General features: G+C 45.1%; 1 protein-coding gene across 5 annotated transcripts in view; it reads right to left on the reverse strand.

The window, feature by feature from the left end:
• The window catches only part of cdh4 (cadherin 4, type 1, R-cadherin (retinal)), a 247797-nt gene that overhangs the window by 55229 nt on the left and 179154 nt on the right, over positions 1-13414 (reverse strand). For all 5 annotated transcript variants that reach the window (XM_053868371.1, XM_053868374.1, XM_053868372.1 and 2 more), the window contains one exon: positions 9760-9915. In XM_053868371.1, the coding sequence (XP_053724346.1) occupies positions 9760-9915 (156 nt within the window). The remainder of the gene's footprint in view (positions 1-9759; positions 9916-13414) is intronic.

Raw genomic sequence — 13414 nt, forward strand, 5'->3', positions numbered from 1 at the left:
GTTTAAGTTCTTCTACTATTTAGAACAGGGATTGGGACCCTTTTTGAGAGTGACTGGTCACGTGACTTGGTGGCAGTTTAGCGGTTAAAGCACAGCCCTGTGTGTCACAAGGCTGCTGGTTTGCCTACGTCTCTTGTGCAGGTATTTTTCAAATTCATTCATTTTACCCTGATCCTCCTGGAAATATCAAGCGGCATACGCAGAAATGTGACTTCTATATTTTTTTTCGTGGCTCATGCCACCAACGGACTCCACAACGATCAACAATGAATAATAGGTGAAACACACGCCATACGTTTAGTTTAGGAAATGGCAAAGTGGAACGTGGAACTAAGTCATGTACATCTGATCTGACATCGGATCTGATGACCCTCCAAGTCTTAGGACCGCCACTGACATCGGCGAGGTTTATTGTTTATTTTTCAAACTTAAACGCAAGTCAGAGTCTTTGAACAATATTTGGACATTTCGCCGGAATAGCTCTTACTTTTTTGTCTTATTTCCTGCATAAACGATGATCTCAACAGCAACTTGATCAAAATTGCAGCCAGTTCGGCGGCTCATTTGGCGAAGAGCCACATGAAACTGGGGAAAGAGCCACATGCGGCTCGGAAGCAGCGGGTTGGCCAGGCCTGACTTACGGTGACAAACCGCTTACAACTTCTCTGACTATCAGCCTTCAGCGGAGTATTGTGGTCCTACCCAATAAACACTGTTATGGTTCCCGTGATGCTTTGCAGTCCAGTCAACCAATGACAGTGGTCGATTGTTACAACACGGGTGCGCCGCCACAGCAGTTGAGCAGCTCCAGGAGCAAAAGAGAAGTGGGTAACTGAAGTCGGATGAAAATAGCTGCCTCGCAGGCCACAGGCTCCCGACACCTGGCTTCCAGTGTTACTTCCCTGACAACGTCTTCCACAGCCAAACATAAATGGGTATGTTTGACAGAAACATCCAGAACCAAATTGGAATGAATTACAGATCAAATTGAATCTGGAACTCTGTATAAACATGGGCGCATTATTGCATTGAACATTTCCGTTAGCTTTTAATTGCCGCTCTAATGTTCTTCTTTCTTGGCAAAAATATGCCGCCCATCTTTGCCACTTTTCAACTGCCGTCAAAATGCATGCTCTCAGCAGAAACGCTTCCCAATTTGGCTCGGCGTGCGGAGGACAGCTCTCTTGTTGGCAGAGCCCGACGCAGCGGCGGCAAAATATTTTGTTTTGCGGCAGCAGCATGGAGGCGGATCAGCCTGACAGCCTATTTGGAGCTGGTGGTGATGCATTGTGAGGTGACATGAAAGATTGAATGGCGGCACCTGCCTCCTCTGAAACACAACTAATCATGTCAGCTTTTTCGCCTGCCTGTCAAAGATGCATCCCAACACAGCCAAACATCCGCTTCGGCATTCACACCCCGGCGCCGCCACAGACACGTTCGGGCATATTAACGCAGACACCCACTCGGGCCACTCGCAGCCAATTAAAAGTCATCTTTAACTTGTTCATTATCCTCAAGATGCCCGTCTCCATTGGTTGGAAGGCAGCAGAGAAATGAGGAAAAGAGAAGGAACAAACAAACATTCCCAATCTGTTTTCTCAGCTGTGGATGCTGCACGCAGAGAGGTGCGTGACTGCTACAGTATCTGCGGTCTGTGTGTCTCTCGCAATCCTTCCAGTTCTGACTTGGTGTTTACATGTGTAAAACTCTTCACCACCATATTTTAGATGTGTTTGTGTCTACACTCTTCCTCTTGGTGTGTTCAATACTGTCGACTACGGATGCTCCGATCAACCGCTCACCGATCATGGTTGGCCGATATCAATTGCCCAAAAAAGAATTATTCATTTCATGGGGCAAGATGCCCAGCCTTTCTCAAGTGTCATTCAGGCAGAGACGGATTTTGAAATTCATAGTCAATCCATGTGATCGGTATCGGCTCCCTATCGGAGCATCCCTACAATTGACATGGGTGAGTGAGTCTTTGTCACAGCGCCAGACACAAATGTGCACCAGTTATTGAGGCTGGATCCAACAGAGGACAGCGACAATAGCAAGCCAATAGTGTATTGACGTCAGCAGGGAATCATTACTGTAGTAGACAATAAATTAGAATGAGTATCGGTTTACAATGAAATGACTCACGCCTACTGAACTGGATCGATATTTTTGTGTTAGAGAGTGAAAATAATTCATTTTACTAAAAAAACAGAAAAAGGAATCTATGACAAGTCAGTTATATGGATATACACCTTATCTATAAGGTGTATAAATAATCTCGCACCTCAGAGTCACTTTTTTAGCCAGTCCATAACGGACAAGGTGCACTGCATATTTTGAAACTGTTTCACTGCCATTCACTGCCAATTTGAGATTCTAAATGTAACGTTTGATATTTAATTGGAGATTTACAGAGACAGTGGTACCTCGGTTTTCGAACAAATCGAAGTTCGAAACAATTTCATTCAAAAATTTAGAGATTTTTTTGCTTCAGATTTCGAACAAAAACCCAGAACTTGAACGCCCCCGAAAAAAAACGGAAAAAAACATAACGTGCGCGGACCGATCAGCTGACCCACGACGCGCTTCGTTATTGTGTATAACGCAGCCTCTGTATGCAGACGTGTCCCGTTAGCTCCATTTACTGACTGTTTTTTCTTCATATTGAGGTGTAAAACCTTTCCTGTCTCCACACTGGACCGTGGTAGAGTGTCACAGGGGAGGTGCTGGCTCTCCACACCTCCACTCCAGGGTTTGATGTCCTGTTGTGGGCTGGAGCTGGGACAGGGATGAGGCCAGTCTGGGACAGAGCGTGACTTGGTTTATGACTTTGTCACAGCCAAACTGCACAGAAGCGCACATTCAGAGCTGGACACGCACCGGGCACCTCTTCACTTCTGGAGAGACCTCACTCACTCGGCAACCCCTCCCACATGCAGCGGCCACACACATAGAGGAACAGCCACCTGCAGCAGACACTCGACATTCACTCCTACAAAAGACTATTTTAAGGCTTGGAACGCATTAGTTCTTTTTCTATTCATTGTAAAATGAAATGATGGGAAAAATTGATTCAGATTTCAAACAAATCGCTTCTCGAACGGCCGTCTGGAACGGAGTGTGGTCGAGAACCGAGGTACCACTGTATTAAAAAATATACAGAGATATTAAGCCAGATAGCAGCCGTGACCAGCTACAGATCATTAGATCCGCAAAAGAAACGTGCACCACATGGCCTGATCTGCCAGAATGATATCCAGCGTTCTGGCCCAGATCGGGCCCACATCTGTTTCAGATGGGGGAAACGGATCCATACTGGATGTGGCCCACTGTTCAAACAGCATGTAGCCTGGAGTACACCCAGCCAACATCTCATATAGATGACTGCATAGTGACTATTTTGACCATATCTAGCTCCCAAAAAGATCAAAACGAATCATATGGTGAGGGAACTGGCCAAGACTTTAACCCCAGTGATGTTTCAGCGATGTCATCGGCTGTCTGTGATGGCCCTGTCTTCTTGTATTAAAACAATTGAATTGAGGTCATAATGTGTAAAGCAAGAGGTTGAAAAGTCAAGACGAACAAAACAACCAGTCGTTCTGTCGGCAAAAGTGATTGAAGGGATAGCATACAATTTGAAGGCTAACAAGCCCTGTGTGTGGAGGGCCCTGAGATTGTCGGGGCCAGAGATTGTTGCTCTGTAACCATCATTTTCAAGGCCGTGATTTCTGGGCTCGTTCTGCAGTGACTTGAATTTGACATCGCCGTTTTTTGCAGATGATATTCAGCAATGGAAGCACTTTCTCATACTCGGCTGAAAGTCCATCTCCTCATGGCGAAGAGAATACCGTTCTTGTCCTGCTTCCAGGGACAAAATTGGAAGCAGCCTGAAGAATCCCTGAATGCTGCTCCATGACGCCCAGTGGAAGATTTCATCCAGACTCTTCAGCTCCAGGACCACCTTTGTGTCCGTGGTGATAAGGTAAAAGCCTTACCTACGCTGAACAAGTTCACTGCTGAAATACAATGACATCATAACATTGCAGTGTGAAGCCCAATTCACAAAGCATGTGTTTATATATAGTGTCTGTGTTGCATTACGGATCTGTTTTTTGGCTAACTGAGTGTAAGGGGTAAGGCTGGGTCCATTTCTCACCCCAACACGAGCACTTAACACTAGCATTTGGTTTAGCGCCCTCCAAGTGAAGTGATTGACGTGTCTAAGAATTGGGACGACACGTCATGACGTCACGCGCGACGTGCCATTGGCTGTTTTGTTTCCTACATATCGAGTGTTGGAGACGTTTTGATAATGCCAGCTCCAACGTTCTTGCAACCTCGGCGCTGATGATCTCACTTGGTTTGGTGAACCAGCGGAGAAAAAATGGGCGGAGCCGAAGCTGGCTTTGCCGCTATGTTGTGGTGATAGATCTGCTAGAGGTATGACGATGTTAACGTTAGCCTGGACGCTAGCTACTGTTGTTTGTTAAGAAGAAATAAAAACATTCTGTTGTACATACATGTTGAATTGTTCATGTTGTTGGACACGGTTGGCCATTTGGGTCGCTAGTGTGTGATACGAGACAAATGGAAGACTAGTCCTGGCTACTAACATGTCTCCGTTGTCCTATCCAACTGTCCAATTGTTCGTAAATAAAGTACAATGGTATCCTGGAAATCTATCCACACTTCATATTCCCACTAGGTTTCAAGTCAGATGCGGAGCTCCCTCGGTTTGAAGGGATCATTTCAAGTGGTGAACGGCGAGTGCCCTCGGTCTGAGGAGGATTGGGACACACTACACTCACATGTGAAGGCGCAAAACCCAGTGTTAGGGTGAGAAATGAGACACAGCCTAAGACTGTGCTGCCTTGAGTGAGCACAATTTTTCCTCCACTGTTCTCCTTGGTAGCTACACAATTTAAAAAACAAACAAGAAAAAGATTTGTGGAGTCACGCCTTGAAACACTGAGTATTGTTACATGCAGAGAGTAGCCCAACTAAGTCCTGTAGAGAAGATCATTTCCAGTTTCTCGCCAGTAGTTGGACTTGAAGCTGTAGACAAATCTGTTTACATGCATTTTTAATGTCTGACCTGGCGCAGCAATTCAGTCATGTGCTGAGACTGAGTCGACCTTGGTGAGTAGAGAAGCCTTTGACCTGTCACCTGAAGTGCCAAGCTTACAGAATAGTTCTTGTCTAACTTGTTCAACTGCCTACTTAGATGCTCAACACAGCTGTTGGTGTTTACAAAATTACACGTTTTTGCACTATAGAAAACCAGAAATGTATATTTGAAAAACCGGGGCACTGCGGTTTGAAGACCTACATTACATCCACTTAAAAATTTCGATCAAAAAGCCAGAAGCAGATGCTTTTCTTTTGCTGTGCTGCACTTCTGAATGAATGTTTAAAATCATCCAGATGGTTGAGTTTATTTGATGACACAGTGCAAAAACTGACAAGAAACGCCTGCTCTATACAGAGTGTCCATGAGGTCTTTTCACCATTTAACAAATGAAGCTGAATTTATGACCTCACCACTGAAGCTTGCAATTGAAGTATTATTAATCAGCAACTCCTAAAACGCTGACATTCCAGCAAAGGCTGAAGGAAACTCATGGTTGGCTGTAGAGGTCAGGTGGAAGGGGCTGCAGGAGAGAATGAGAATCCATGCAAAACATCTGGCCTGGTTCGGCTACAGTTCTGGCAGTGTATTATAGGATGCACCCAGTTACAGTGACTTGAGCTGAACCAGTTCCCATGATGCTCTGCAGCCCAGCCAACCAACCACAGTGGTGGATCACCACAGTATGGATTTTACAGGCAAACAAGCTCCATGCCTTAAGCTTGAGCCACCACACATCACACAAATCAAATGACTGGTTTTTTTCTTTACATCAAAGCGCTCAATGTGCTGTTTTCTTCTGGCTACACAGTAGAGGAGGGGCCAGGGGATACACATGGGAGCATTGAGCGCTTCAAACAAAAACTTTGAGATTTTTGGCTTCGGATTTTGACTGAAAATCCAGAACTTGAACGCCCCCGAAAAAAGCCGAAAAAAACCTAGCGTGCGCGGACCGTCCAGCTGACCCGCGATGCGCTTTGTCATTGTGTATAACGCAGCCTCTGTATGCAGACGTGTCCCGTCAGCAACATTTACTGACTGTTTTTTCTTCATATTGAGGTGTAAAACCTTTCCTGTCTCCACACTGGACCGTGGTAGAGTGTCACAGGGGAGGTGCTCGCTCTCCACACCTCCACTCCAGGGTTTGATGTCCTGTTGTGGGCTGGAGCTGGGACAGGGATGAGGCCAGTCTGGGACAGAGCGTGACTTGGTTTATGACTTTGTCACAGCCAAACTGCACAGAAGCGCACATTCAGAGCTGGACACGCACCGGGCACCTCTTCACTTCTGGAGAGACCTCACTCACTCGGCAACCCCTCCCACATGCAGCGGCCACACACATAGAGGAACAGCCACCTGCAGCAGACACTCTACATTCACTCCTACAAAAGACTATTTTAAGGCTCGGAACGCATTAGTTCTTTTTCCATTAATGGGAAAAATCCATTCAGATTTCGAACAAATCGCTTCTCGAACGGCCGACTGGAACGGATTGTGGTCGAGAACCGAAGTACCACTATATATATATATATATATATATATATATATATATATATATATATATAAAATTTATTATTATTATTATTTATTTAAATAACTGACAAAATGCATGATTGCAGTGCTTGAAACAGGTTTTAGTGTAAAACAACATACGCAAATATAACCGTATTGCGAGGCAGTATATAACAATTTATAGAGCAAACTAACAGCAAAACAACTCTAATGTCCTGAGTTTCCATCAAATGTGTCAGGTACCTCTGGCTCTCGCAGGCTCCAGTGCAGCATTACATGGTCCTCAACCACCTGAAAAGGTGTGAGTTTCATTGATGTTGCTTTGCGTTTCTCACCAAGTCACCAGCGCATCATGCTTCACCAGGTTTGAAAGCTGCATCGACAGCATTGCCGAGTTCGAAACACAGAGATTTGTCCCGCTCCTTGTTAAAGAGTGGACTGTGGTGCCTCATGACCTGTTTCAACTTTGCATGACTTCTACACAACCTCACTGATACAAGAGTTTGAGTTCCCCTCATGTTTCATTGTCGGACTTTGGTTTAATTATAGGTTATAACGTTTTTTCCAGCAGTTTGAAGATGTGTCTCTACCACCAATTTGTTGCCTCTTTTTCTGAACCTGCTGAGGAGAGAGAATGAATAACAAACAATAGCAATAAGAATAGCTCAATATGTTTCCAACTAAAAATATGGTTTGCATTTTTATGGGAGATAGATCACTGTGACTTGGTTATTTATAAATAGTGTGGGCGGTTTATAGAATAAAGATCTGGTCTCATACTGAGGAAAGATACGGGGCAACAAAACATCATTAATCCACTTGTGAGTAAACTCAACAGTAAAGTAATATTACATCACATGCAGGAAATGATAGGTGACAAATACCAATGCAATACTTTATCATGAGCGTGATTCATCAATACGACAGGCTGCTATGGGGCTTTATTTATGAATTTTGTGGGTGTCTGGCGGAAGTAAGGGCACACATGCTGTGATATCGAGGCGAGCAGCGACGTGTGCAGAAACACAAAATATCAGACATATTTTCTCCTTTCCTCTGGAGAGTCAAAGCAGCTCAGTCCACCTCACAGACCTCTCCTCTCTTTCCACTTGATCCCCGGCACAATATGACCTGAGAGTGCGCGGGAACGTCCTGTCACGATGAGAGGAGCTAAGCGACTGGCTACATTTCCTTGGGGTCAATCGCGAGCTACACTCTCCCACACTGTATCATACATCATGTCGCCCGCAGCAAATACTCTGCAACCGGAGCCCACATTTAAGTGGAAGTGGCCTCAACTTCCACAGCAGGCGGTGTCACATATAAACACTTGAGTATGTGCTGGGGACCAATAACCCGTGCGCTATATTAATCCCAATTTGCTGTTTGTGTGCAGAAGCGAGCGTGGAATAAGCAAACATGCGCAGCGGCGTCCAGGGCAGGTAATTCCGCAGGAGGATCATCTAAACCAAATTGAACAAACACCGCGACAAAACAATCAGGCAGACAATCTTCAAGAGCTTTGCTCTTTGTTTACACTCAGCGTGTGTAAATAACGCGAGCGTCAGCATTGATGGAGACACCGAGGCGATCAGCGGCCTGTATTCAATCCCTCCTCCGAGACAGACGCATACTTCTGAATTAGCTCTATCAGCTGCGAAGCCATCTATCACGCTGACAGCCGTTGTGGGAGACTGACACCATCGCCCACCCAGAGCGGAGTCCTCCGTCTATTTGAAGATCTAAATTGGAACCTGTAATGTGTGTTTGCCAACCTGCGGCCTTGAGTTCACAGTTTTGTGGTCTGCATATTTCATTCGCACAGTTTAACCCCGCGGTTTTGCAGGGGTCACGGATCAACTGTGCCTCTCGTGGGTGTGTGTGATGGGGAATCCACACTGGCTAACTGCACAGCCGTCACTTTCACCTTTGAAGAGCGCAGATGCGCTGCGACACGGCGAAGCGGGCGAGCGGCGGCGTGTGTGGGGGCGGGCTGCTCAACCAGCAGAATACAAATATAGAGGCGTGCAGATGGCAGATAGCAGACCTGCTAATGTTGATAGAGTTGATCCCACGATATAGTGCTTGTTGATTGCCTTCCTTTAAATGACAAACATTTAAACCTCAATAGAGAAAGTACAATGAAGTAGTAGTTAGCTTTTGTTTACTCAACGCAAACCCACTTCATCCACACCCACAAGACAATTTGGTACAGAAAAAAAGATACAGGTTGGAAAACAAATCCCAAATAGAAAATCAAACAAATCTGATTTAACTGTCTTTTTTAATATTCTAAATGACTGGTTCCACACTTCAGTTACTCAAGAGTGTGACGTTGTTTGCATGGCGCTGCATTGTTCATAACTTTGTTTTTAGAAGATCTCAGTTTCACTCAAATAAGGCTGTTTTTTTAAGTCTTTTTCCAACGTTTATTTGCGTTCTTCATGGAAGTGTACATTTGTTTCACAGGTTGAATAGTTTTCATTTCCATCAAGTCACTAAAGTTGATATTTTCCCTTCAATTTGGAGTGTCTGCTCTTGTTGCACTGTCAGCAACATGCCCTGTCTATTTTAGAACAACACATCCTCACTCTCATGGCGTCATATATTGACTTAAGGAAAGAGGACTTCTTTGTCTCCCGCAGTCGGGAAAGTCACAGAGGTTAACAGCTAAATGACAGCTATCACTGTGACCGTTTCTGTCACTCTCAAGTGTAAGCCATACGGAGCAAAAACAGGCGGCGTGAGAGACGCGCCAACACATACGCTAAAGTTGCTCATTAGTCCTGACGCTGCACCAAAGGAAACCACCCCTTTGGTGCACGCCGTCACCCTGTGATTCATCCATCTTTTGTTGGCAAACTTCAATCTAAATGACAGCTGAAGGGCTTTGTGCTCCGTTTTGTTTGGTTTCACTGCAGGCGCAGGAATCAATCAGATCCCAGAGAGGCGCCACGGAAGCTCTTGAAATGCGCTCTGACTTGTGCTTCTGTGTTTGGCAGCCAGCATTAACGCCCGCGATGAAAGGTAGACGGAGATTTTCAGCAGGATCGTTGGCGGTAATGAGATGTTCGGAGCAGGAGGGGAAACAGTCGCGGTCACTTCCTACTCACATGGAACGAGGCTCTTTCCTCTCTGTCCAGAGGTTGGGTGACAAACATGTTGCCACTGATGGGGTCAATGTTGTAGATGCCGCTGGGCGGCTGGTCAGCGCCGGCTCCTGTGATGCTGTACCGGATGCCGACGTCCTTGTCCTGATCTGAGCGAATCTGGGGGCAGAAAAGATGACATTGCTAAGCACACAACAGGACTCTCTGAAAGGCAAAATGAGAATATGAGAACACCGAGCCTTCTTCCACCTTTGAAGGGCAGCTATCTCTCGGACAATAAGTCAAACTGACATCGAGAACTTTCAACAAATTCCCCTTCCTCCTACATTTCTGCTGAACCGCAGACTAAAAGAAGCCTTCCATGGACATCGATTGGCAGAATTCTCCCAGGAGTCCACATCTCAGAATACAATAAATGTAACATTAGTGAGGAGGAAGGTGCATATGAATGCTTTCACCTCTGAACCCACCAGGCCACTGACTCCCCAGGGAACTTATTTCCTTTCACACTCGATAATGATAATACTTTTAGCTCATTGTGTTGAATTTATCCCATTATATGAGGTCTACTTGAACATTCCGGTGTTGAAAATGTAAATATATTATTTCTTCTCAGGATCTGTGATCACTTATGGGGAGAAAGACTGAGCAAGTCAGAATGGACTCCACCTGAAAACACACCAACCACTGGTTAAACAGTGGTGGGGAAGACTTTTTCAGACAACCCCGGCACATGAGCTGGTGGCAGGAAGTTACGAACTCTCTGCTGTGTGTTGACTTTGACACTGGCAATGTTGAGAACTGACATATTGAAATGAATTTAGTGTTGTTCTTTTAGTAAACAATAAACAAACAAAACAACATACAGTAGCAGAGAGGGAGGAATGGAGCTATGGAGAGCGGCGACCTCCTCATGACTGTGTCCCAACACTGTGAAATTTCTGTTGAAATCTATTATGATTATCCTGCTGAAAGACAGTTCAACAAAGACGACCACATAATGTTCTTGGAGCTGCATGTAAGTGACTCCACGTGCGTTTGTTGGGCTACTTTATAGTCCCTGTAAGAAAGAATGACCCTGACGTTCCATTAAAGTCATACTTTATATGAACAGAAATATTCCAAGACGTACAACTTTCATCTTTAATAAATGTTGATTTTAAATAGTGAAACAGAAATAAAAAGTAAAGTGGCAGAATGAATACACGCTGTTGTTGCCCAGCTACAAGAAATGTATTGTACGTGCACTAAAACACAGTGCATGTTTCTCACAGCATTCAAAGTCAAGAGGGCCGCCTGAACAACAGGTGCCAACCGACAATGTCTTCAGCTTCTCTTTCAAGTGAGTAGCAAACCGTCATCAATAGCAACATAAAACCGCACTCTTGAAAGTATCAAGGATGAGTTGAGAAATGGATAGAGAAATCAATCAAACAGACATGTGAACTATTTGGAGCTAACTTTTCGCTCCGAGCAGGAATCGAACACATCATTGCTCAGCGGCAGCTTGATTCCTCCTGGTAGGAGCCTCCTGCAAGTGATCATGGATCCGACAGGGAAGATCCTCTGAGGTTGGACTAGCTCCTTTTAAACCTATCTGTAATGTGTAACGTAATGTTTACAGAGTACACAAAGATGGAAGAATGACATGGGGATGGCGGTGCCATGAGGTACCCTGTACACAAACAAGACGAAGGTCACCCTCACTTCTTGCTGCAAATGGTTGGTCCTGAAAGTGTTAAGAAGTCGGGCTGACCTTTGAATTGTGAATTTCAGGATCGTCCCCTAGTCTCTTGTTCACCCACTTTATGGCACTGACATTTCAATTATTGATTTACATTTTTTTAGCACTTGTACAGCATAGTTTGGAGGGGCTCTGTTAGTATTCTCCATGGCGGTTATTGTCACTCGTTGCTTACAAAACAGAGGTACAGTTAGAGCCCAGCAACACTAACGCAGAAACATGTCCAGCCTTAAGGCAAAATCCACGAGTATAACACTGAAAATCTGGTTTACAGACTACAGCAGAGTGAAGACCGTCCAAAGCACACACATGCAGAACTCAACAGTCCAGATCTCGCCAACACCATGTGACGGTGAGTGAATGAGTGCAGGCAACTTGACACATCTGTCTTTATCAAAATTTGAATGTGAAGACAATTCCAAAAACCGGGGTTAGAGACACAAATAAGCTTTTAAAGTCAGTGATTTTCTGACACTTCGATAGAGAATCAGCTGTTGTGCTGGTGGAGCCTGACACCGCAGACACTCTTGTACACTCTAAATGTCCAGTCACTGGAAGGGGAGACTCACCAGGGTGTCATAGATTTCTACACCGCCACTTCAAGATGCAACCAGGCCACGACTGACTCCAGGCTGTCAGTCGGCTTCCTGATCTATCGGCTCCCGAGCCTCGCCAGGTAACTCCATGCCTTGCTCACTCCCTTTGCAGGGCAGATACCAGACACCATCTCAATCTGTCTCCTCCGTCCACATGCCTCCACCACAAGAACGTTGCCATCAATCTCCAGGGAGCGGGTTCTTGTCTCCAGACCCTGACTCTTTCTTCTGCCACGTTTGAGTCGAAAGCAGCGGCCGTGAAATGGTGTGTGCTTCCTTTCTGTCCAGCCACATCGCGACCCGTCAATCTGGGGTCCATACAGCAACGATCAGTGTTACAGCTCCGGGTGGAGGAGAGACCTCATCACAGTACGGCTGTTGTGGGAGAAGGTCCAAGTGATTGATTTGGACATCATCCTTTGTAAAAAAAAAAAAAAAAAAATCTTCAAGGTGTTCAATATAGCGTTAAAATATGGGGACGCATGAAAAGAATTGTGAAAGAAAAAAATCTGCAGCAATTGCATCAAAAGTGATTGATTTATTTATTGATTTATTTTCTTAAAATAGCACAGTTCATGAAATGTAAAATAATAATAATAAACAAATGGAAATCATCGTGCGATCCCTAACCTCAGCCTCCAGCAGTTGGAAACGGTAACACCATCTTGGTGTACGGCACTGAGGACGGCATGAGGAAGGAAAAGCTGTGGTGCAGAGGGCGCTGCAGAGCAAATGATGAGGTCACGCTGGGTGACTGTGAAGACACACATTACAGCGCACTCGGCTGGTGACAGGTAATGAATGTTAGTCAGTAATGGAGTGGCTGATCAAACACCAGCGCAGTCTTTCAGACGTCGGCGATGACTTGGTGTGGTGATGCACCTGGCTTGGATCACAAGGCCAGTAAACTGCTGAGTGAAATCACACCACCGTCTTACTCAACAATCTTGCCATAACGTCTTATTAAAACGATGCAGAAAACACACACACCCTTCAGATGAATAATAACAACAGGCTCCCACAGGCAGGTTCTCCTGATATTAAGCAGAAAAACACAGCCTTTGGAGGAGAGTAAAAAAGTCACGTGCCCTCTTTAATATCGTCCCTTTGAACCTTCACTGTTTACGGACAAAAAAAATGGTCGAAAATAAAACGAAAATGAGAGAAAAATCCTCTTTCCTCTTCTCCTCTGCTTTTCTGTGGCGCTGCAGATCATGCATGAAAATGAAATGAGTTCATCCGCTCAGTAGCAGCGGAGCCTTCTGCATAAAACATCCAACTGTTTGAAGACGATACCGTCTCTCTCTTCATTTCTACT

This window comes from Synchiropus splendidus, chromosome 6, assembly GCF_027744825.2.
Source record: "Synchiropus splendidus isolate RoL2022-P1 chromosome 6, RoL_Sspl_1.0, whole genome shotgun sequence".
In the NCBI taxonomy this organism is placed as follows: Eukaryota; Metazoa; Chordata; class Actinopteri; order Syngnathiformes; family Callionymidae; genus Synchiropus; species Synchiropus splendidus.